At 63.6% G+C, this 22743-nt stretch overlaps 1 protein-coding gene across 3 annotated transcripts; it reads left to right on the top strand.

Moving 5' to 3' along the window:
* Nucleotides 1-40: 40 nt before the first annotated feature.
* On the top strand, nt 41-20384 carry ATP13A2 (ATPase cation transporting 13A2). Of its 3 annotated transcripts, XM_070778147.1 has the most exons (30): nt 41-201; nt 5932-6026; nt 6348-6530; nt 6841-6899; nt 7055-7169; nt 7639-7715; nt 9530-9607; nt 9786-9855; nt 10634-10768; nt 10850-10916; nt 11084-11212; nt 11734-11889; nt 12339-12449; nt 12528-12574; nt 12659-12847; nt 14404-14610; nt 15078-15173; nt 15253-15409; nt 15484-15604; nt 15710-15834; nt 16940-17100; nt 17220-17336; nt 17432-17511; nt 17973-18125; nt 18206-18302; nt 19034-19257; nt 19339-19490; nt 19591-19760; nt 19843-19999; nt 20051-20384. In XM_070778147.1, the coding sequence occupies exons 1-29, from the start codon at nt 192-194 to the stop codon at nt 19975-19977; spliced, it is 3516 nt and encodes a 1171-aa protein (XP_070634248.1). In that variant the 5' UTR covers nt 41-191; the 3' UTR covers nt 19978-19999; nt 20051-20384. The 3 variants fall into 3 exon arrangements, with proteins under 3 accessions (XP_070634248.1, XP_070634243.1, XP_070634253.1); XM_070778142.1 differs by having other exon boundaries at nt 19843-20384; XM_070778152.1 differs by lacking the exon at nt 41-201 and adding an exon at nt 3073-3231 and having other exon boundaries at nt 19843-20384.
* Nucleotides 20385-22743: the final 2359 nt, after the last annotated feature.

Raw genomic sequence — 22743 nt, forward strand, 5'->3', positions numbered from 1 at the left:
TGGCGGGCGCGGGGTGGGGCTCGGGGGGCGCAGACCCGACTGCGGCACCGTGGCTGCCGCTCCCTCCTCCCGGTCCTGCAGGTGCTGCGGGCGGCCTGGCTCTGCCGCGCCCCGCGCCCCCGGCCTTCCGCCTCGGCCCCTACCGCGGGGCCTCGCGACGCCCGTGCCGGCGATGAGCGCGAGGAGCCGCTATGAGCGCAGGTGAGCGCGCCGCCGGGGCAGACGGGACCCGGGCGCGATCCACTTGCCTTTGAGAGACCCCCACCGCGGGAGCGGCCCCCGGACATCCCCCCGCCCCCGACAACTCCGCGCCGGGCACCCTCCCGACTCCGGATCCCAGAGAGGCCGGGAGCCCGGGGTGGCTCCTTCCTAAAGACCCGGCGGCTTAGCGCCCGGCGCCGCCGTGCAGAGGGTTAACCAGGGCGCGGGCCTCCCGGTGCGGAGACCGGCGTCAGATGGGAGAGGCGTGGAGGTCGCCGCGTCCGGGCCTCCGAGCGGGTGTTCCTTTGGGCTGAATGAATGAATGGAGCTGGAGGAGCCAAGGGTTCCTGAATCTCAGGACTGGAGTGCCCTGGGGTACAAATGTCACTCCAGGCCTCCAGAGGAAGCCTCAGTGCCCTGGTCCAGGGACCACACCGTCCCTGTCACCTGTCTCAAGCCGTGTGTCTGGAGGCCACCTAATTTAAATCCCGTCTGTTGCGAAGGGGACCAGTAGACCTCCGGTGTTTAGAGAGGGCTCATTTCTCAGCCAAGGGCCACCAACAGCCGAGCATCCTCTCTGCAGCTTCAGACCCTTCAGGCCCCTCCCTTCTGTCTCCCACCTCACTTCCCCAAACCCGACTCTAGAATGCAGACCGGCTGAGGGACTGTGGCTCTTGGACTCCAGATCCATAGATCAGGGAGCTCCTGGCAGGTTGTCCCTGACTCAGCCTGGCCCCGGAGAGGAGCTCCTGGGCTGCAGGAGAAGCGCGGCAAGGGAGGAGGCTGCCCTGGGCCTCCGCCGGGTCATCAGCAGGAAACCGGCGCTTCCGCAGGAAACAAGAGGTTCCCAAACGGCTTTGACTCCAGTCCCTCGGCTCTGCGATACTCCTCTGCAGTGCTCTTGGCATTGCCCCGGGGCTGTGGAATCAGACTAGGTTCAAGTCTAGTCTTGACCACTCAGAGCTGTGTGACTTTGGACATGTTAATCAACCTCTCTGAGCCTCATTGAAATGGGGATCCTAATCCTTACTTTCTGAGAGGTGGCTGTGAGGGTGAACGGGAGGAATGTGTTCATTCAGACCCACTCATTTCCAGCTTCTCCCCTTTCAAGCTCTATGAGCCTGGGCAAGGGACCTTGAGGCTGTGTTCCTTAGCTTCCCCAACTGTAAAATGGGATAATAGTCCCTCCATCAGAGGGTTACCTGTGAAGATCGGCTGCTGTTATTGAGAAGAGCAATGCCGTCATTTGTGAAAGTCTTCTCAACTCAAGCAGCTAGCAGTCCTGAAGAGATCAGACACTGCCCTGACCTTCCTGTGCCATCCCTGGGGAGCCTTAGATGCGCGTAGATATAAACAAAGCCTTCTGAGTATTTTGACAGGTGTTCTGCAAAAGCAGGCCCTGAGCTTGACCTTGCTGGGAATCTAGAGTGTTCCATAGATGTCACTTCCTCCTTCAAGCTGCCTTCCTCCTTCCCCAGGTTGACTGGGAGAAGTGATGGGCGTGTGACAGACACAAAGAAGTTTCCAGAGGGAACACTGGTTAGACCCTGGGGGAAGCGAGATGGTGAGGGCAGTTCCAGGTGGGCTCTAGCGGGGCCCGTCAAGAAGAGGCTGGTCCCTCGGCACCTGCCAACTGGCCCAGGGCACAAGAGGGACTCAGTGACCCTTGCCCCGTTGCTTCCCTGCCCTGTTATGTCAGTGAGGCAGCCTTCCCTCACTCATTCGTTCATTCAGTAGGTTCCAGGCGCTGTGAGCAGGAGTGGGTGACGCCTGGGCAGGCCTGACATGCTGCTCTCAGCGGAGGTGGGAAGTGGGCAGAGAGGACTTGCAATAATGCCCTTTCCAGTTGTGAGACAAGTTGGTGGGTACCACGCTGCAGCCTGGTCCCCAGCACGGCCGCTGGCCTGGGGGCGTGGAGGCCAGGGAATGGCTGCTGAGCGCACAGCTGTGGGTTTTCAGATGGGGCGATGGGAGCGTGGAAGGGAGCCCAAGAAATGGGTCAGGGCGGAAGCCACACCTCCTTGGCAGAGGAGCCAGTGACGCCCTCCTGCACAGGCCACGCTTCAGGAACTTGCAGGCCACGCTTCAGGAACTTCAAACATCCCCTGGGCCAGCTGCCTCAGGGTTACGATCCTGGGGAGGGGCAAGCCGGAGAGGCTGAGGCCCTTGTGAAAGAACCAGGACCACGGTTACCGATGGGAACAGCAGCGATGGCAGGCATGGAGCTGCGGTTAAGAGCAGGGACCCTACGATCACACCCCCTGGATCACATCCCACCACACGCTGGCTGTGTGCCTTTGGGCGACTTACTCCACCTCTCCGGGCCTCAGTTTCTTAATCTGTAAAATGGGGATAAAAGCAGTCCCCGCTTGACGCTGGTGAGGAATGAGCGAATCCAAGCGTGTCAAACCCTTGAATGTGCCTGGCCTGTGTCAGCCCCCTTTGTGGTGGTGGTTTGGGGTTTTGTTTTTTTGACCTTGCAGCTTGCAGGGGATCTTAGTTCCCCGACCAGGGATCGAACCAGTGCCCTCTGCAGAGGAAGCACAGAGTTCTAACCCCTGGACAGCAGGGAATTCCCCCGTAAGGTGCTTTTCCCCTTAAAGCCGCGGTCAGCCCTAAAGGGGAGAGACCACCCACTCTGCCCCCTTAGGAGGCAGGTCTCTAGGGCTGGCGGGGGCTCTGGTAGGAAGGCCAGCGGGGACTGTGGTCTACGAAGCGAGAACAGGAAAAGGGCTGGGCCTGTCAGGGGCCCAGGCCGGATGGGTCCTGAGCGCCTGGTGTCCTGCCCCAAGGCGAGCTGCCTGCTCCCCACCTGCAGGCACAGACGCACACAGACCCACAGCAGAGAGGAGGGCCGCACACATGCAGAGAGCAGGGGGCTCAGGCCTTTGTCGTCGCGCTGCCATCAGGACGGGCAGGGAATGACGCCCCGACAAGCCTCCCTCAGAAGCCAGGCTGGGCCGGGGCCAGAAAGCAAAAGGGACCACCCCCAGGGGTCTCTGTGAGCCAGGGGAGGCTGACCAGGCCCAGGTGATTGAGAGCTGCAGGCTTCGTGCGTGTGTGTGTGTGTGTGTGTGTGTGAGAGATGATTGAGAGCTGCAGGCTTCGTGTGTGTGTGTGTGTGTGTGTGTGAGATGATTGAGAGCTGCAGGCTTCGTGTTTCTGCGTGTCTTTGTGTGTGTCTCTGTGTGTCTGTGTATATCTGTGTGTGTGTGTGTGTGAGATGATTGAGAGCTGCAGGCTTCGTGCGTGTGTGTGTGTGTGTGTGTGTGTGTGTGTGTGTGAGATGATTGAGAGCTGCAGGCTTCGTTTTTCTGCGTGTCTTTGTGTGTGTCTCTGTGTGTCTGTGTATATCTGTGTGTGTGTGTGTGTGAGATGATTGAGAGCTGCAGGCTTCGTGCGTGTGCGTGTGTGTGTGTGTGTGTGAGATGATTGAGAGCTGCAGGCTTCGTGTGTGTGTGTGTGTGTGTGTGTGTGTGTGTGAGATGATTGAGAGCTGCAGGCTTTGTGTCTCTGTGTGTCTTTGTGTGTGTGTCTGTGTGTCTCTGTGTGTCTGTGTATATCTGTGTGTGTGTGTGTGTGAGATGATTGAGAGCTGCAGGCTTCGTGCGTGTGTGTGTGTGTGTGTGTGTGTGTGTGTGTGAGATGATTGAGAGCTGCAGGCTTTGTGTTTCTGCGTGTCTTTGTGTGTGTGTGTCTCTGTGTGTCTGTGTATATCTGTGTGTGTCTGTGTGTGCGTGTGTGTGTGTGGCTCTCGCTCTCACACGCGCACGCGTGCGCGCGCGCGCTCTCTCTCTCTCTCTCTCTCTCTCTCTCTCTCTCTCTGTATTCCCCAGAGACTAGGCCCTTCCTGGAGCTGGTGGCTGCTCCGTAGCTTTCTGAGCCGCCCAGTGGCCGGGTGGCTTGGCCGTGGTGGAGCCTGGCTGTGTGTGGGTTTTGGGTCGTCTTGCTGAGAGAGGCTTCAGGCGGTCCAGGCGTGTGCCCTGCTCTCCGATGGTGCCCACTGGCCCCCAGAACACAGGATCTGGGCCGTGACTTCAGGGCTGCACCGTTCGCTTGGGGGCCTTTGTGACTCAGCCTCAGTTCCCCCATTCGTACGGACAGGAAAGATAAGAGCTCCTCCTCTTGTTGCTGGGGAATGAAAGGAGCCCATTCCTGTGGCAGGTGTGAGCCACTGTTGTCACCAGGAGGTGCTTAATGGACGTTGGCGGCTCTGGCTCTGATCGTTACCATAGTAATTATGATCACCGTCCGTAGGTGGAGGCGTGGGGGCTGGGACACACAGACAAGCAGACTGGTCTGATCTGATGGGCTTTAAAATCCTACCTAACCTCTCTGAGCCTGACTTTCTTCTGTAAAAAGGGGGTAGTTACTGTGCTCACGTGGCAGGGTCACTGTGTTACCCACATAAGAAGGACCGGGAGCAGAGCCCACACGTTGTGGGTCCTTGGGAAACGCTGACCCTCCTGGCTGCCTCGGGGGTTGGAGCAGCTGCAGGAACCCGAGTGTTTGGGGCCAGAGCCCCTGAGGGACTGGGGGTTGCTACAGGATCAGCTGCCTGGGACACCTTGGGTTTGTTGGGTGGGACCTTTGGCTCAGGCCTCTGCAGGGCTCTGTCTGGGGAGGCGGGGAAGGGAGCCCAGAAACTCAGCAGGTTGCTCCCCACCTACCTGGCTTCCCACCCCCTGCAGCGAGCTCTTCCTGGGAAACTTGCGGCTGCCCAGCACCACAGCCTTCGTGCCCGCAGGTCTGGGAGGGGCTCGGGCATTGTCATGTCTTAACAGCTTCTCCGAGATGTCTGGGGACCGCAGTTGGAAAAACCCTGGGAGAGGCTGGGAGCCGTGAGTCCTACCCGCTCCAGGGCCCCAGATCGCCCCCTGTCTGCCTGCTCTGCTAGGAATGTAGCTCTACAGGAGGGGAAGCAGGAGAAAAAGAATGAGTTCTGCAGTAGAAATGCCCACCGTGCTTCCATGAGCCTCAGTTTACCCATCTTTAAAATGGGCCCCTTCCTCACAGAAGGAAGCTGCCCGCTGTTCCTCTGGGCCCTGGCACGTGGTAGCGTCTCTCCTCCAGCCCTGGGGGCTTGCTCAGCTCATTCCCGCCTCCAGCCCACCCCCAGTGATGGGGTTCTTCCTTCTTCCCCCCTCACTTCACCTCCACAGTGAGGCTGCCCTTACGTTTTATTGGTCCGGATTCTCAGCGTCTCCTCACGGCCAGGCCTGTGCTGGGCAGGAAGGTTAATCAAGGATGAAGAGCCCTGTCCCTGCCCTTGGGGTGGAGACCAGGTGTAAAGTGGGGCACAGAGCTCCCAGGAAGGCAGCAGCTGGGTGTGTGGGTGCTGGCGAAGCCGGGCGGGCCCCGGGCCCCGACTCTGGGCCACAGCCAGTCAGAAATCACCAGGCGCTCAAGGAAACAAGGCGCTGTGAGCGAGAGCCAGCAGGACGTGGGAACAGGGCCAGGAGGACCCAGGAGGACCCAACTTGCCGGGTGCATTAGCTTCAGTCGTGTTTAAGGAAGGAGGCCAAGGGACTCCCCTGGTGGTCCAGTGGCTGAGACCCCTGTGCTCCCAAGGCAGGGGACTCAGGTTCGATCCCTGGTTGGGGAACTAAAATCCCACATGCCACAACTAAGACCCAGCACAGCCAAATAAATAACTAATAAAAAAAAAAAAAAAAAAAAAAAGGAAGGAGGCCAAGCCCTGACCACGGACGCTTCCCCTTCTGCCCACAGACAGCAGCCCGCTCGTGGGCAGCACGCCCGCCGGCTATGGGACCCTGACGATCGAGACATCTACAGATCCCCTCAGCTCCTCAGTTTCATCCGTGGTACGTGGGGGAGGGGCGGGGTGGGGAGGGTCCCGGGCGCAGTGGTTAAGAACCCGCCTGCCGACGCGGGAGACTCGGGAGGCATGGGTTCGATCTCTGGGTCGGGAAGATCCCCCGGAAAGGAACTGGCAGCCCGTCCCAGTGTTCTTGCCTGGGAAGTCCCACAGACAGAGGAGCCTGGTGGGCTGCAGTCGTGACCTGGGGGTTTCAGAGAGTCGGATGTGACTGAACACGCGTGCATGTGGACAGGGAGGGGCGGGTGAGCTCTGAGTGGGGGTGGACCAGCCCACCCAGCTGCCCTGGCCTTGTCCCGCGGTGTAGAGGCTCAGCGGTTACTGTGGCAGTCCATGGAGAGCCATCGGCTATCACGCCGTGGTCTGGATGCTGGCGGGGCTCCCTTTGCTGCTGTTCCGGTGGAAGCCCCTGTGGGGGGTGCGGCTGCGGCTCCGGCCCTGCACCCTGGCCCACGCGGAAACACTCGTCATCGAAACAAGAGACAGAGAGGTGAGCGGGTGGGGGCGGGGAGAGCCTGGAGTGGGAGCGGTGGCAGTGCATCGGGCTCGGGGGTGCAGGAGGCCTGGGTTCCCGGCCCAGCCTGGCTGCTGACATTCTGTGGGGCCTGACGGGCACGTCTCCTCCCCAGACCTCAGCCTTCCCATCTGAGCAGTGGGCAGACAGGGCGTGGCGGGTGGTTCCCGGGAGGTCCCCTGCATCCTTGATCCCTGCCTCCTCCAGCGGGGACCACCTGGCCATGGGGTGGGGCCGGGGAGGGGAAGGATCGCTTCTAGACCGAGTCCACACCTCCGTGTTCCAGGATAGCTCGTGGCAGCTCTGTACGGTCCAAGTGCAGACGGAGGCCATTGGCGCGGACGGGTGAGGCAGCCGTGTCCCCCTTCCCAGGAGCCCTGCTCCCGCTCTCCTCCCATGAAGACGCCGACCCGGGCCTCCTGTCCCAGGGAGCGCGGTGACTGGGGACAGGCGGGTGCTGGGCCGGCCCGGGGTCCACAGTAACCCCAGCCTCTCCGCAGCCTGCAGCCACCCCCACAGATGCGGGCAGAGGACGGCCGGAGCCGGGCGGCTGTGGGGGCAGAGCCGGAGGATGCCTGGAAGGACACCGCGCAGCTCCACAGGCCCGAAGAGCGGGTACGTGGACGGCTGGGCTCCGGACACGCCCTGCCCGTCCCGGGGCCGTTTCACACCCTCTGCGATTAGAGCTGGCCTCCACTGTGCTCCGGGCACCTCTGGTTCTCCTAGGAGGCCAGGATACTGGCTGATCACCTTTTTTATCTTGAATTAATTAGTTTATTTTTTATTCATTTTTAAAAATTAAGGCTGCGCTCGCCCTTAGTTGCAGCACGCAGGCTCTCTTCGTAGTTGCCTGACCAGGGATGGAATCCCACCTCCTGCGTTGAGGGCGAGGGGTCTCGGCCATTGGAGCCCCAGGGAGCCCCTGGTGGGTCACCTCTTTCATTCCCACCCCTCTCCCGGGGCCCCTGCCTGCCGCCTGCCCCCCAGGCACACGCCTCAGCCCGGGCCCCTGTCCGTCGCCCCCACGCGCACACCCTCCTGGGGCCGCCCCCAACGCGCACACCCCTCTCTGTGCCCCCTCCAGCGGAGGCTGCGCTACTATGTCTTCCGGGGCCAGCGCTACGTCTGGATGGAGACCCAGCAGGCCTTCCGCCAAGTCAGGTGGGCACCGCGGCGGCGCTGGGCTGGGCAGAGGGTGTGGCGGGGGGCAGCCCAGGGTGGACTCCGCTCTCAGCTCCGGGCCTCGGCCCCCTGTGACCCCGGGAAGGTCACGGGGCTTGTTAGGGCCTCATGGTTTCTGTTTGTAAATAAGTCGCCAAGGGGATCCTGGCCTCGAGTTCCAGAGTTTTTCTGAGGTTGTTTATTTAGGGCTGTGCTGCATCTTCGCCGCTGGGGGCGCTGTTTCTAGTTGGCGCGCACGGGCTCCTTAGGGCGGAGCCTTCTCTTATTGGCGAGCAGGGGCCTGGTTGCCCTGGGGCACGTGGGGTCTTCCCTGACCAGGGCTCGAACCTGTGCCCTCTGCGTCGACAGGAGGGCTCTCAACCGCTGGGTCACCAAGGAAGCCCCATCCTAGCGCTGTTTGGAATGTAAAGCACACGCTTGAGTGCAAGGCTTGGCCCAGCACCCGGCGGTGGTGGCAGCGCCGCTGTGAGCAGACTGCCCGCCCTGGACGCGGACCTCCTGGCACAGAGCGGGGTCTTTGTAGCTGCTCTGCCACCTATTAAGGGCTTGAGAAACATGACCTCTAACTAAACTTTATGTCTTAGTTTGAGCCCGGAGAAGCAGACCCCAAGACAGGATTCAGGTGCAGGGAAGCTGGAAGGTGACGCCAGGAGACACCGGGGTCGAGGCAGGGAGAAGGCAGCGGAGGGGCTCATCGTGGGCGCCCGGGGTGCAGGCCTTGGGGGCCCCTTTGAGCCAGTGACACACACAATCCCGGGGGTGCCCTCACCCAAGGAGCAAACCAGGGGGCCATACCGGTACTCTCTTGGCTGTTACTGGTCGCGGAGTCCGCTAACTCGGGCACGATTCCGGCCTTCCTGGGTCCTGGGCAGGGCGTGCTCACACAGCCAGGAGGAGCCCTAAAGCCACGACAGGTGGTTGGTAAAAGGCAGCGCCGCCCAGAGGTGAGCGCCCAGCGGGCGTGTGGATGCCCCAGGAGCCTCCGCTGCGAGAGGAGAATAGGAGTCACTGCAGTGTTCGTGGCTCAGTCTGTGCTAGGAGCCATCCAAACGCTGTGCAGAGCTTACCCCATTGACCCCACCCGCAGCCCTGGGAGGTGGTGCTGTCTCCAGCTCCATCCTGCATCTGAACATCTGAGGCCAGAGAGGCTAAGTGACCTATCTAAGGCGGCATCTTTTTTTAATGTAGTTGCTTTAACAAAACTTATGCCAACTTTATCTATATACATATGTATTTCAAAATCAGAGCGGCAGGCACACAACCTGTTAACGCGGGACTGGTAACGATGCTTAAAACGTCTTGTAGCGTGTTGTTTTCCACTCATTCTGGCATTGATGTCAGTAAATAAGCGCGGCACTAAACGTCACTGAACAATAGCAGCTGTTGTCCCTGCTAAGTATTCTCGTCACCTCTCATTGTTTTTCTTGGGTGACAGGGTTTGAGGCCCGATCAGAGGAACAAAAGGGGAAAGTTAGGGCTTCCGTAGTGGCTCAGACAGTAAAGAATCTGACTGCAATGCAAGACACCTGGGTTCGATCCCTGGATCGGGAAGATCCTCTGGAGGAGGGCATGGCAACCCACTCCAGTATTCTTGGACAGAGGAGCCTGGCAGACTGCCGTCCATGAGGTGGCAGAGTCGGACACGACTGAGCGACTGACACGTTCACTTCTTTCAGGCCCAGAGTTAGTGGGGGACGCGCTTTCTCCTGGGGGCTGGGGTGGCAGAGGTGGGCCGGGAGCGGGGACAGAACTCAGCCCCCACCGCCCGCTCCAGCCCCCCTCCGCTCCCACAGCCTGCTGGACCGCAGCCGCACCTGTGATGACCTCCGCCGTGCCAGCGCTGGCCTCGGCCTGCAGGACCACACTGTGAGGTAGGGGCTGCCTGAGGGCCGGGCCTCTGTCTTGCGCCCCAGGGTGTAGCCTGCTGCCAGTCTCCTGCCTTCCCTGGCCTCGGTCTCCCCGGCTGTGAAGTGGGGTGCTCCATCCCTGCTGGAGGGTCCAGCTGCCACTGCCCACCCCGCACCTGACGGCTCTGTCACTCTCTTACAGGAAGGCCGTCTACGGCCCCAACGTGATCAGCGTCCCGGTCAAGTCCTATCCCCAACTGCTGGTGGACGAGGTAGGGCTGTCCCGGCCTCGCCCCAGCTCTGGCCCTGTGTGACCTGGCCTGGGAACCTGCCCTCTCCGGGCCCCTTAGCAGAAGCAGGCCCTGCCTGTCGCCCTCTTCTCCGCAGTGGAGATGACTCAGATCCCGCCCTGGTCGGCTCAGCGAGAGGGATCAGAAGTTCTGGTCTGGGCTGGGCTGAGGCCGAGATACCCCACACGGCCGGGGCTCCCGCTTCACCGAGAGCTGGGCTCCAGCGCCTGGGTCCTTGTGTGCGTTGCCCGCCTTCCTGCTCCAGCAGCCTCGCGGCAGGGACGCGCTTCACATGCGAGGAGCCGGAGCTTCAAAGGGGGGAAGACACGGCCAGGGTCACATGGGGACAAAGGGAAGCCAGTGCCGGACACACTGAGAGTATGAGCTGACACAGCCCTTGAGCTGGGGCGGAAGCCGGAGAGACAGAGGGGAGGCCCGGAGCGCGGCCTGGTGCGGGCCATCAGCCGCACGGGGCGTGGGGCGTCAGGCAGAGACCCCGTGGCACGGTGGAGCTGGCGGCGGCAGCCTGCGGGGCTGCCCTCACCCTCATGTGACAGGCGGACGCTGTGCGTGGGGGGAGCCTGGCCTGCAGACCTGTTTTCCCCTTAGAGCAGAGAGCGGGGCCAAGGGACTCGGGGTGGGACCGACCAGGAGACGGGCCTGGCTTCCGTCCTTGGAGCCGTCGGCCCTCCGCTCCGGGGCTGGTCCCCCCCGGGGGCCCTGGGCCCTGGGCCCTGACGCTGCCTTCCCGCCCCCCCAGGCACTGAACCCCTACTATGGGTTCCAGGCCTTCAGCATCGTGCTGTGGCTGGCCGACCACTACTACTGGTACGCCCTGTGCATCCTGCTCGTCTCTGCAGTCTCCATCTGCCTGTCTGTCTACAGGACCAGAAAGGTGGGTGGGCGGGGCGGCGGGGACGGGGCGGGCGTCCCGGGACCTCCACCCACCCGTGCCCTGCTGTCCGCCTGCCCACAGCAAAGCCAGACCCTGAGGGACATGGTCCAGCTGTCTGTACGGGTGTGCGTCTGCAGGCCCGAGGGAGGTAAGAAGTGCGGGAGGAGGGCGGCCTGGAGAGGGGAGGAGGGCGGCCTGGAGAGGGGAGGAGGCTGGGGGAAGGGAGAGGCTGAGGTGGGGAGGAGCCGGCGGAGGGGAGGAGCCGGTGACCCCCGGCCCCGCCCTGGCCCCTGCTGACCCCCAGCTTGCCCGCAGAGGAGTGGGTGGACTCCAGCGAGCTGGTGCCCGGAGACTGCCTGGTGCTGCCCCAGGAGGGCGGCCTGATGCCCTGTGATGCGGCCCTGGTGGCCGGCGAGTGCGTGGTCAACGAGAGCTCCCTGACAGGTTAGCCCCTGCCCCTGGCGCTGCGCCCCCCCACCCGCTGCCAAGCTCCTCTGCCTTTCAGAACGGTCCTAGCTGGAGCTTTCTTTCCCCTTTGCTCTCAGGTAACCGTCCTGACCTCACCTCTTCCCGCCCCACAGACCCCAGGGGAGGCCGTGTTGCTCTTCACCAGCAGCCGGCTTGGGGCTGGAGTCAATCTCTTTGGTGGTTTGAGTTATAAAAGTAACACAGCTGGTTACAAGTAATCCCAGTGGACAGACAGCAGTGCCTTACCCCGACCCTGACCCCCCAACTTTTCCCGGCTCCCTGGAGAGACGGTTCCTGGACTGAGACCGCCTCACTGTGCCTGGGTCTTCTGCGCGCTCTGGGCCTCAGTGTATCTCTCTGTAAAATGGGGGCAGTGACTCCTTCACACGCAGTTAGAAGAGCTGAATGAGGCCCAGGACTTCCGTACCAGTTCTCTGCTTAGGGCTCGGTCTGGTCGGTGGGGGGGCTGCCTGGGCCTCACACCACGTACCCCCCAGGGGAGAGCATCCCAGTGCTGAAGACGGCCCTGCCCGAGGGCCCGGCGCCCTACCTCCCGGAGACCCACCGGCGGCACACGCTTTTCTGCGGGACCCTCGTCTTGCAGGCCCGGGCCTTTGTGGGGCCCCACGTCCTGGCGGTGGTGACACAGACAGGTGTGAGATGGAGAGCCAAACAGGGATGCCAGGGTCAGCAGCCGGAGGAGGACACAGAGGCGGGCGGGCCGGCTGGGCGCAGCGGGATGCCAGGGTCAGCAGCCGGAGGAGGACATAGAGGCGGGCGGGCCGGCTGGGCGCAGCGGGCGGGACCTTGGCGAGAAGGAAGGAGCCCCCTGAGGGAGGGCAGCCCTGTGCTCCCCAGGAGGCCCCTGCCGCGTGGGAAGGGGACCAGTGTCACCAGATTGGACTTCTTTTCAGCCAAAGCTGCAATCTAGATTTGAAGTAAACCACCCAGCTTGTAGCTGGTGTTACTTACTGATTCTGTGTTGAGTAAACCTGTCGGGCAGGAGCTGTGGGTCCCCAGCTGGGCGATCGCTGACCCCGGAGCTGTGGGTGGTGTGGGGGCAGGCCGCGTGACCCCTCCTGACCCCTGCTTCCCTTCCCAGGGTTCTGCACGGCCAAGGGGGGCCTGGTGAGCTCCATCCTGCACCCCCGGCCACTCAGCTTCAAGTTCTACAAGCACAGCATGAAGTTCGTGGCCGCCCTCTCTGTCGTGGGTGAGTGGCCCCTGCACCCTGCCCTTCGGGGGCACTGAGCCCCGGCCCAGCCCCGCTGAGCCTCTCCTGTCTCCCCAGCTCTGCTCGGCACCGTCTATAGCATCATTATCCTCCTCCACAACCAGGTAAGCCTGGGGGCTGGGGGGGGTTCTGGGGGGGCCCAGGGCCCACGCCGGCTGGCCCTTGGCCCTGACAGCGCCTCCTGCCAGGTGCCCCTGGGCGAGATTGTGATCCGGGCGCTGGACGTGGTGACGGTGGCCGTGCCGCCCGCCCTGCCGGCCGCCATGACCATGTGCGCGCTCTACGCCCAGAGCCGGCTGGAGAGCCAGGGCATCTTCTGCGTCCACCCAGCGCGCATCAACCTGGCAGGCAAGCTCCGGCTGGTGTGTTTCGACAAGGTAGGGGCTGCGGGGACGCCGACATCACAGCCAGGCCCCCCCGCACACACCCACACACCCCTCACCCTGCAGTGCTGACCGAGCGCCTGCTGTCCCCACTGCCAGCCCGTGGGCCCTTCTCTGAGCACCGGCAACCGCCTTGTGTCCTGGGATGGAGACACTCAGAGGTGCCCTCCACCTGTGTCGTGCTCACGGTCTGAAATGCAAAATGTCCGATATCACCTAATTTGTTTGAAGACCACTGAGGGCCTGCTGGGTACCAGTGTGCATGCTAGGTCGCTTCAGTCGTGTCCGACTCTGTGCGACCCCACGGACCGTAGCCTGCCAGGCTCCTCTGTCCGTGGGATTTTCCAGGCAAGAATACTGGAGTGGGTTACCATGCCCTCCTCCAAAGGATCTTCCCGACCCAGGGATTGAACCTGTGTCTCTTCTGGCTCCTGCACTGGCAGGTGGGTTCTTTACCACTAGCGCCACCTGGGAAGCCCCTGGGTACCACAGGGGATCCGGCAGTCAGCCCCTCAGAGATGTGCCCAGCACCAGGATGAGCGAACCAAGGACCTTGGAGAGCTGCAGCTGGCGATGGGCTCTAGGAGGGAAGGGATGGGGTACGTGGGAGGAGGCAGCGGGGGGACGCCCTTAGAGAGAGAGGGCAGTCAAGGCTCCTTGAGTCCCACATGATCTTTGAGGGGTGGCCCCCACCGCAGTGAGAGTGGGGCTGGCCCAGCGGAGGGGATAAGCCGTGTGGCTCCTGGCTCCTTGGAGGAACAGACTGTGGGAAACAGTGAAGAGACGAGACCCGCAGAGCCCTGACTGATCAAAGGCTGGCGGGCCCTGGTGAGCAGGCTGGACATTATCTGCGCAGTTGTTTTTTTGGCTGCGATGAGTCCTTGTGGCTGCGTGCTCTCTCTTGTTGCAGCGAGTGGGCTGCTCTCTCACTGCGGTGCCCAGGCTTCGTCGTGGGGCATTTCCTGCCGCATCGCACGCTCCTGGGCACACTGGCTTCAGTACTTATGCCACACGAGCTTAGCGGCCCACATCATGTAGGACCTTCCCGAGCCTGGGATCCTCGCGCTGGCAGGCGGGTTCTTATCGCTGCAACCCCCAGGGAAGCCCCGGGTGTTATTTAAACTGAAAGAGTGGAGCGTGGTCAGATCGCAGAGCTCCCAGGCCCGTGAAAGGGCCAGTGTGGAACTGAGCCGCTGAAACACGGTGCGGAAAATGCGGGAATCCTTTCACCCCATTCATCCATTCATTCATTCCTTCATCTCCCTGGGAGCCCGGCACAGCCAGGCCCTCTTGGTGCCACAGTGGACAAGTGGCGGGGTAGTATCCCTGGAGGGAATGATGCCAGACAGAGAAGCCCCAGGGCTTGGTGGGGCATCCTGGCTGAGGGGCCTGCTTGATCAAAGGTCTGGAAGCACAGAGACCTCTTCTGGCTCCAGCCCTGCCTCCTGGGGCTCCCAGGGGCCCCCCTCACTGGGGACACGGGCGCCCACCGCCACAGGACCAAGCTCACCTAGGACTTGCCACTGACCCGCCCTCTTGCCCCCTTGCAGACGGGTACCCTCACTGAGGACGGCTTAGACGTGATGGGGGTGGTGCCCCTGAAGGGGCAGGAGTTCCTGCCGCTGGTCTCGGAGCCCCGCCGCCTGCCCATGGGGCCCCTGCTCCGGGCACTGGCCACCTGCCACACCCTCAGCCGGCTGCAGGACACCCCAGTGGGCGACCCCATGGACCTCAAGATGGTGGAGTCGACTGGCTGGGTGAGGAGCCCAAGCAGGTTGTCCCCCTGCCTTTGGGCACCCGGGCCAGAGGGTGAGCCCACCTCGGCTGAGCCCCCTGATCTCCATTTTTGGGACTCCCAGGGCGTCTCTCTCTTACCCACCACCAAGAACAGCAGTGGCCACGGCCCGTGCCAACCCCATGCCAGCGCTCTGCTGCAGGGGCCTCATCTCGTAGTGGGGGCCTAAAAGCTGCCTCACCGGGAGGAAGCGGGGAGATCTGGAGTACCGTGTCCGAGGTCACCAGCCGGCTTGTCAGGGGCAAAGCCGGGGTTTGAACTCGGGTCCTCCCCACTCCAGAGCCCACGTTTGTGACGTCTGTTCCGTCCGGCCTCCCATCAAGGAAGTCCTCCATGCTTCTAACTCGAGTCTCTCCTACTGTCTCTTTCCCGGGGCCAAGGGTTGGCTGCCCCGCCCCTTGATCCCCGCATCCTCTGCCTGCCTCCCAGGTCCTGGAGGAGGGGCCAGTTACAGACTCGACATTTGGGACCCAGGTTTTGGCAGTGATGAAACCCCCGCTCCAGGAGCCCCACCTGCAGGGCATGGTGAGTCGCGGGGGCGCCCGCGGGGCGTGGGGTGTCGGGAGCCCACCGGTCAGCCCTCAGCTGCCCTCCGGTCCCGCAGGAGCCCCCGGCGCCCGTCAGCATCCTCGGCCGCTTCCCCTTCCTGTCGGCGCTGCAGCGCATGAGCGTGGTGGTGGCCTGGCCAGGCGCCGCCCAGCCCGAGGCCTGCGTCAAGGGCTCTCCCGAGCTGGTGGCCAGCCTCTGCGACCCCGCGACAGGTGAAGGGGCCCCCGGGTTCCGGTCGGAGGGCGCCCCCCCGGCCCCGCCCCCTGACCCACCCCTCCCCCGGCAGTGCCCGTGGACTTCGCCCTGAGGCTGCAGAGCTACACGGCCGCGGGTTACCGCGTGGTGGCCCTTGCCGGCAAGCCGCTGCCCGTCACGGCCAGCCTGGAAGCCGCTCAGCAACTGCCCAGGTGGGGACCGAGCGCCCGCCTCGCGCTCGCAGAGCCAGGCCCGGTGCCCTGCGGGGGCTGGGGAGGCGCGTGGCCCACGGCCTCTGACCCGGGCCTGCCCCCCAGGGACGCTGTGGAGCAGGAGCTGAGTCTCCTGGGGCTGCTGGTCATGAGGAACCTACTGAAGCCTCAGACGCCGGGCGTCATCCAGGCTCTGCGCAAGACCCACATCCGCACCGTCATGGTGACAGGTAGGTACTGCCGGCGGGGTGGCCCTGAGAGGGCAGGGTGCCCGGCATCCGCTCTGGGGCGTCTCTGCTGGGCTCCTGCTCCCGGTCTGGTCCTCTTCAGACATTTCAAGTATCGTCAACTCTAAGCAGTAGTTGTCACCCCAGCTGACAGAGGAGGGAGGTGAGGCTGGGCAGGAGTGACAGCCTGGGGCCCACCGGCTGGGTGAGCACCCCTGAGGGCGGAGGGGCAGGTCAGCCCCGAAGGCCTGTTTCACGGAGGAAGGAAGAAAGACTCCAGCCAGGGTGACACGGAAGGACGCAGTGGGTTTGTGTCCTCCCCTGGTCCTCCCAGCCCTACACACACACACACACGTATACACACCCACAAACATACACACACACACATGTGTACAGACATACACACAGAGACAGAAACAGATACACAGACACACATGTACACACACGTGTACACACACACATGTACACACAGAGACACACATGTACACACAGAGACACACACACACTCTCTTCCCAGCAGAGCCCCAGCATCACACGGTGCATGTGGGACTGACCCCGGGCCCCGCCTCTCCTCAGCCCACTTCTACACGTGAGCTGGCTCCCTTCCTGGCTGCGCGTTGTTTCCAGGTCTCGGGTTCAGGCTGTCGCTGGCTGCAGCGAGCAGGGCTGCTCTCTCTGCAGTGCGCGGGCTCCCGTGGCTTCTCTGAAGAGCACACGCTCTGGGTGCCCGAGCTTCAGTGGTGGCAGCGCTGGGCTCAGTGGTCGCAGCTGGCAGGCCCCAGAGCGCGGGCTTCTGTGGCCGTGGCTCGTGGGCTTAGTTGCCCCATGGCGTGTGCGACCTTCCCGGACAAAGGATCAAACCCGTGACCCTGCGTTGGGAGGCAGGTTCTTATCCACTGGACCACTGGGGAAGCCCTCTCCTAGGACCTTTGACACAGTCGTATAGATGAGGAGACCCAGGTTCAGAGACCTTGGTGCCCTGCCTGAGCTCGCTCAGCCGATCGTAGTGGACGGAGTCCGTCCAGCCTCAGTTTTCCCAGCTGTACACGTTAGGGTTAGGATGGCCCCCCAACGGCGGCCGGACCCTGACCCTGCCCCGCACCCCCAGGGGACAACCTGCAGACGGCGGTCACCGTGGCCCAGGGCTGCGGCATGGTGGGCCCCCGGGAGCGCCTGGTTATCGTCCACGCCGTGCCCCCAGAGCAGGGCCAGCGTGCCTCCCTTCAGCTCCAGCCAGTGGAGTCCTTCGCAGCCACGAACGGGGCCCAGGTGAGGCTGACCCCGAGTTCCAGCCACAGCCCCCCACGCCGCCACCCCCATGTCACCTGCCCCAGCCCTAGCTCTCAAGGGGAGCAGGGGGCGCTGAGCTGACCTTCCCGGGCCCCCAGGGTCCTGACCTGGCTGCCAGCTGCACCATGGAGCCAGACCCCCGGTCCAGCCACCTGGCCCTCAGCGGGTCCAGCTTCAGTGTCCTTGTGAAGCACTTCCCCAAGCTGCTGCCCAAGGTAGGCCCCCGGGGTCCCCCGGTCACCCCACCCCCGCCGTGCTCCGCTGCCTCCTCGGGGCCGCCTCAGCCCCTCCCTCCTCCCCGTGCCCCCAGGTGTTGGTCCAGGGCACCATCTTTGCCCGCATGGCGCCTGAGCAGAAGACAGAGCTGGTGTGTGAGCTGCAGAAGCTCCAGTGAGTGCCTGCGGGTAGGCCGAAGGGGGCGGCTGGCCCACGTGTCCCTGCTCCCACCCTGGGCGTTAGGGAGCCCTCAGCTTGGAGAACTCCGCGGGCACCCCTGGGTCTGTCCTGCTAACAGGCACCCCAGCCCTTGGTATCTGCAGAGGAGTGATTCTGAGAGTCCCTGCAGATACCGAAAGCCACAGGTGCTCAAGACCCGTATGTAAAGTGGCCAAGTGCTGTCCGCCCTCTGCGTGCGTGGATTCAGGCCCCACGGCCGTAACCGCACCTGTTCACTGAGCACACAGCGCGCCGTTTCCCGAGCATTTCCCAGGCACCCTGCGAGCAGGGGGTGCAGCCAGCCCCCTCTCTGCCTGCAAACTCCCGGGGTGGGGGGTGGTGTCCCAGCCACAGAGGCCCCTGTGGGCCCAGAGCCGGCGGGTGAGTCGGGCTGCCCACCCTCCCGTCCCCACCAGGTACTGTGTGGGCATGTGTGGGGACGGCGCCAATGACTGCGGGGCCCTGAAGGCGGCGGATGTGGGCATCTCACTCTCCCAGGCCGAGGCCTCAGTGGTCTCCCCCTTCACCTCCAGCGTGGCCAGCATCGAGTGTGTGCCCATGGTCATCAGGTAAGGCAGGCCGAGCGCCGGCGGGGGCTGGGAGGGGCTGGGCGGGGCCTGGACCCCGCACACCCATGCTCGCTCCCCAGGGAAGGCCGTTGTTCCCTGGACACGTCGTTCAGCGTCTTCAAGTACATGGCCCTGTACAGCCTGACCCAGTTCATCTCTGTGCTGATCCTCTACACGGTGAGCGTCTCCTGGGCCCTCAGCCGAGGGGCGAGGAGTCAGCAGGTTCTGGTAGTCGGCATGGCTGCAGATCCTGCTCCAGCCGCGTGGCGTGGGCACTGTGGGTCTCAGCAGCGAGGATTGTCTGAGATGGTGAAAGCGCTGAGCCCCTGGTGCACAGTAGGTCCTCAGAAACCAGAGTAGCTGTCCTGGGCTCGTGTTTTCCCCCCATCCCCTGGGAGACCGAGACAGAGCTCAGGCTGGGGTGAAGGAGGCGGTGGCCTCTCTCCCACGGAGCAACCTTTCCCCACGTGCCCTGACCCAGACCTCAGTTGTGCCCCCTGCATCCTGCCAGCGGGCATCACCCCCTCTCTGCTGGGAGCACACGCTGAACACCCCCTGGAAGCAGGTGACGCCGCGGGCGGCGGAGGCCTTGCGCTGGCTTCTGCCCTGTGTCCACCCGCAGCCTGGGGAGGGCGGAGGGCAGGAGCTGTGAGTCCTCTAGGACCGCCTTCAGGCTAGGCGCTCCCATCAGAATGAGGCCACCCAGGTCAGCGGGCATGCCTTCCCCAGACCCGTGAGGGGCTGCAGAGAGGCAGGGCAGTGTCCGCTCCATCAGACCAGCAGTTCCCAGAGCCGCGAGGGGCTGCGGAGAGGCGGGGCACCAGGACACCTCCCGCAGCAGGGCTTTTCAGGGCAGGGCGGGTCCTCCTGGCAGACTGGAAGCTGTCCTGCCCCCTCTCCGCCGGCAGGTCAACACCAACCTGGGCGACCTGCAGTTCCTGGCTGTGGACCTGGTCATCACCGCCACGGTGGCTGTGCTCATGAGCCGCACGGGGCCGGCACGGGTGCTGGGGCGGGCGCGGCCGCCCGGGTCCCTGCTGAGCGGGCCGGTGCTCGGCAGCCTGCTGCTGCAGGTGGCCCTGGTGGCCGGCGTGCAGCTGGGGGGCTACTTCATGATGGTGGCCCAGCCCTGGTGAGTAGCGGGAGCCGGTCCGCATCCCCCCATGTCCCGTCCCCTCCCCTGGTTCCCTGACCCTGGGCCCTGTGCCCCCAGGTTCGTGCCTCTGAACAGGACCGTGCCCGCACCGGACAACCTGCCCAACTACGAGAACACGGTGGTCTTCTCCCTGTCCAGCTTCCAGTACCTCATCCTGGCGGCCGCTGTGTCCAAGGGAGCGCCCTTCCGCCGGCCTCTGTACAGCAATGGTGATGCGCTGGGGGGATGCGCTGGGCGGGACGCGCAGGACGGCCGGCTGGGGGCTGGTGCCCTCAGGGCCCCTTTACCTGACGGGCTCCCCCCCACCAGTGCCCTTCCTGGTGGCCCTGGTGCTCTTGGGCTCCGTTCTGGTGGGCCTCGTCCTGGCCCCCGGGCCCCTGCAGGGGCCACTGACGCTGAAGAGCATCACCAGCACCCCGTTCAAGCTGCTGCTGCTGGGCTTGGTTGCCTTCAACGTCGTGGCGGCCTTCATGCTGGAGGTGGGGCCCGGCCCGGGCTGGGGTTGGGGGGGCTCTGGGGGGCCTCGGCCTCAGCTGCTCCCGCATCGCCCTGTCCCTGCAGAGCCTGCTGGACCAGTACCTCCCGGGTTGCCTGCGGCAGCTCCGGCCCAAACGGGCCTCCAAGAAGCGCTTCAAGCAGCTGGAACGGGAGCTGGCGGAGCAGCCGTGGCCGCCGCCCCCCGGGCCCGTGAGGTAGCGCCCCCTGCCGGGCCCGTGAAGTAGCGCCGCCAGCCGGGCCGTGAGGCAGCACCCCCTGCCGGGCCCGTGAGATAGCGCGAGATAGCGCCCCCTGGCCGCCACGTGAGGTAGCGCCGCCAGCCGGGCCGTGAGGTGCCGGCCCTGTGAGGCAGCGCCCCCTGCTGGCTCCATCAGGTAGCGCCGCCCGCCGGCCCGCGCCCTGCACACTGGACCTGCTGCCTCTGAGCCTCCGCTGGACCCCAGACCCCCTCCGCCACTCCCCCCGAGGCCGCACCTTCCCGCCTCCCCCCAGGGAGACGCTAGCCATCCACATCCCCCACTCCGGACATTCCATGTAGACGACAGCCACCGCCCCAGGCAGAGCTGCTGTCAATGTAGCAAATAAAGTCCTCCAGTTGTCCCGGCCGTGCCTGTCTCCTGCCTGACACCACAGACCTGGGTCCCCCCGCGTGTGTGCTCCTGGCATCCCCTGAATTTTTCAGATCACGGTGGACCGTGCCCCCTTCTGAGCTTCCGGGTCCTCTGACAGTCTGACAGTAATATTTCTAGGTCACGCGCGTGCCCAGTGCTCATTTAACCCTTACGGCTGGGGAGCACCGTTCCCCCCCTTCCTTCGGGTTTTAGTTTTGGTCATGCCACGCAGTTTGCAGGATTTTAGCTTCCCAAACAGGGATCAAACCCCGCGCCCACAGCAGTGAAAATACCAAGTCTTAATCGCTGGACCATCAGGGAACTCCCGGTCCCCCTTTTACAGACACGGAACCTGAGGCTTAAAGGCCGTGCAGCAGGGAGAGCCGGGACCAGGTCGCTTTGACCCCAGAGTTCACGCTGTTAACCTTCCTACTCTCCTGTGGAGGCAAGAGAGAACAGGGTGTCTCAGACGAGTGCCAGCACCTACGAGGCGTTAACTGGGGCAGCTCCCTGCTTTCCCAGCCGCAGCATCCTGGGCTGTGTTTGTGGTCCGGTCCCTCCCTCAGATGGACTCAGGCTCAGCTAGAACCACGTGCACCGTCCCCCAGGAGAGGGTGGGTGCTCCTGACGTCATCCCAGCGGCAGGCGAGGTGGGGCGCCCTGGCCAAGCCCCGCCCTAGAGATGTGGCCGGTCATCTGTGCTGGGCGGGGGCGACAGGAAAGAAAAGCCCCTCCCCAGCCTTATTACTGGAAGCCATTGTGCACCGCCCCCCCCACCCGCAGCTTGCCCTCGTGGGAGTTTAGTGAATGTTAACTCAAACCGAGAACCAGGGCACGGGGTGTGGAGAGACAACATGTGCCACCAGGGGCACCCACAGACCCTCCACTGGGCGCTGAGTCTCAGTGGCGGTTCAAGTGGCAGATGCTGCTCGGGGGCCAGAGGACACCGCCAGGCCTGGGTGTGAGTCCCTTCTGCCCCTAACTGGTTACTCCTGTGCCGGACAGTCACGTGTCAGGCACAGCGCCACAGTGGCGAACAAAAGACATGAGCTCTGCCTGGGTGCAGTTTATAAGACATGGCGTGAGAGGCGGGCAGGGAAGGGGCAGCTGTCCAAGGAAACGGGGACGAGAGTGCCCTGCCTGCTACCCCGCCCCGAGTGAGCTGCCAGCTGTGTTCGTGTCCTTAAGACAGAGGAGTGTGCAAGCAGTGGAGGGCCTGGGAGTCAAGATCTAGAGGCAGTAGCCTGGGGCTCAGTGTCCCCCTTTGTCAAGCCTGGTGGTGATTTAGTCACTATGTTGTGTCCGACTCTCGGGACCCCATGGACTGTAGCCCGCCAGGCTCCTCTGTCCATGGGATTCTCCAGGCAAGAACACTGCAGTGGGTTGCCACTTCCTTCTCCAGGGGATCTTCCCCACCCAAGGATTGAACCCGGGCCTCCTGCACTGCAGCAGGATTCTTCACCCGCTGAGCCACCAGCCAGAGGGTTCCTTCTACCCTAGTGGGATTGCACCTGGCAGCAGGGAGGGGCTTAGGGAGGGCAGGGAGGGGCTTAGGGAGGGCAGGGAGGGCTGCGCTGGCCGCTGGGCCAGGGACAAAAGTCCCCACTGCTCTGCCATCAGCGGGTGGGGGCACATAGTTATTCATCCATCATTCATTTGACAAACCAGCATCTTGGAACTAATAACCCCTGCAACGGGTTCACTCCCTGCCTGATAGGACTCAGAGTCTAAAGGACAAGCAGCCTAAGGAAAGGAAAGGCGGCCTGAGGACGTCTCGGTCCCCCTCCCAGCCAGGCCTAGACCCCTGTGACCAGGCAGGAGACCTCAACCCCCACACCTGGCTCGTCTCCCAGGAGAATCCACTGTGCATTCGTTTATTCATTCCACAGATGTTTACTGAACAGCTGCTCTGAGCCTGGCGCCGTGCCGAGTGAGCAAAACGGAGGATGAGCTGAAGCCGAGCTTGTCCCGGTCTCCATGCAGTGGACAGGCTCGGGGGGAGAGAGGCCACTGGGGCCACGGCTGGGAACAGGGAGAGGGGTGCCTCCGCTGAGGAAGTGGGGCTTTGACCTGTCATCTGAAGGGGGAGGGACTCATCGGTGTTGCAGGAGGGAGACACAGCTTGGGCAAAGGCCCTGTGGCAGGTAGAGGAAGGGGTTTGATGAGAAACAGCTAAAAAGCCATTGAGGCTATTGGGAGACCAGGCAGAGGGAGCCAGAAGGCAGAGCCGGGCTGTGGTGAAGGTCGGGTCCTTGGGGTCTCCAGGGGAGTTCAGACTTGTTCCCAGGTACCTCGGGACACCAGTGAAAGGCTTCAGGTAGAAGCCTCCCCTGGCCCACCCTGAGTGGGTGAG

The sequence above is a fragment of the Bos indicus genome, chromosome 2 (genome assembly GCF_029378745.1).
Source record: "Bos indicus isolate NIAB-ARS_2022 breed Sahiwal x Tharparkar chromosome 2, NIAB-ARS_B.indTharparkar_mat_pri_1.0, whole genome shotgun sequence".
Lineage (NCBI taxonomy): Eukaryota > Metazoa > Chordata > Mammalia > Artiodactyla > Bovidae > Bos > Bos indicus.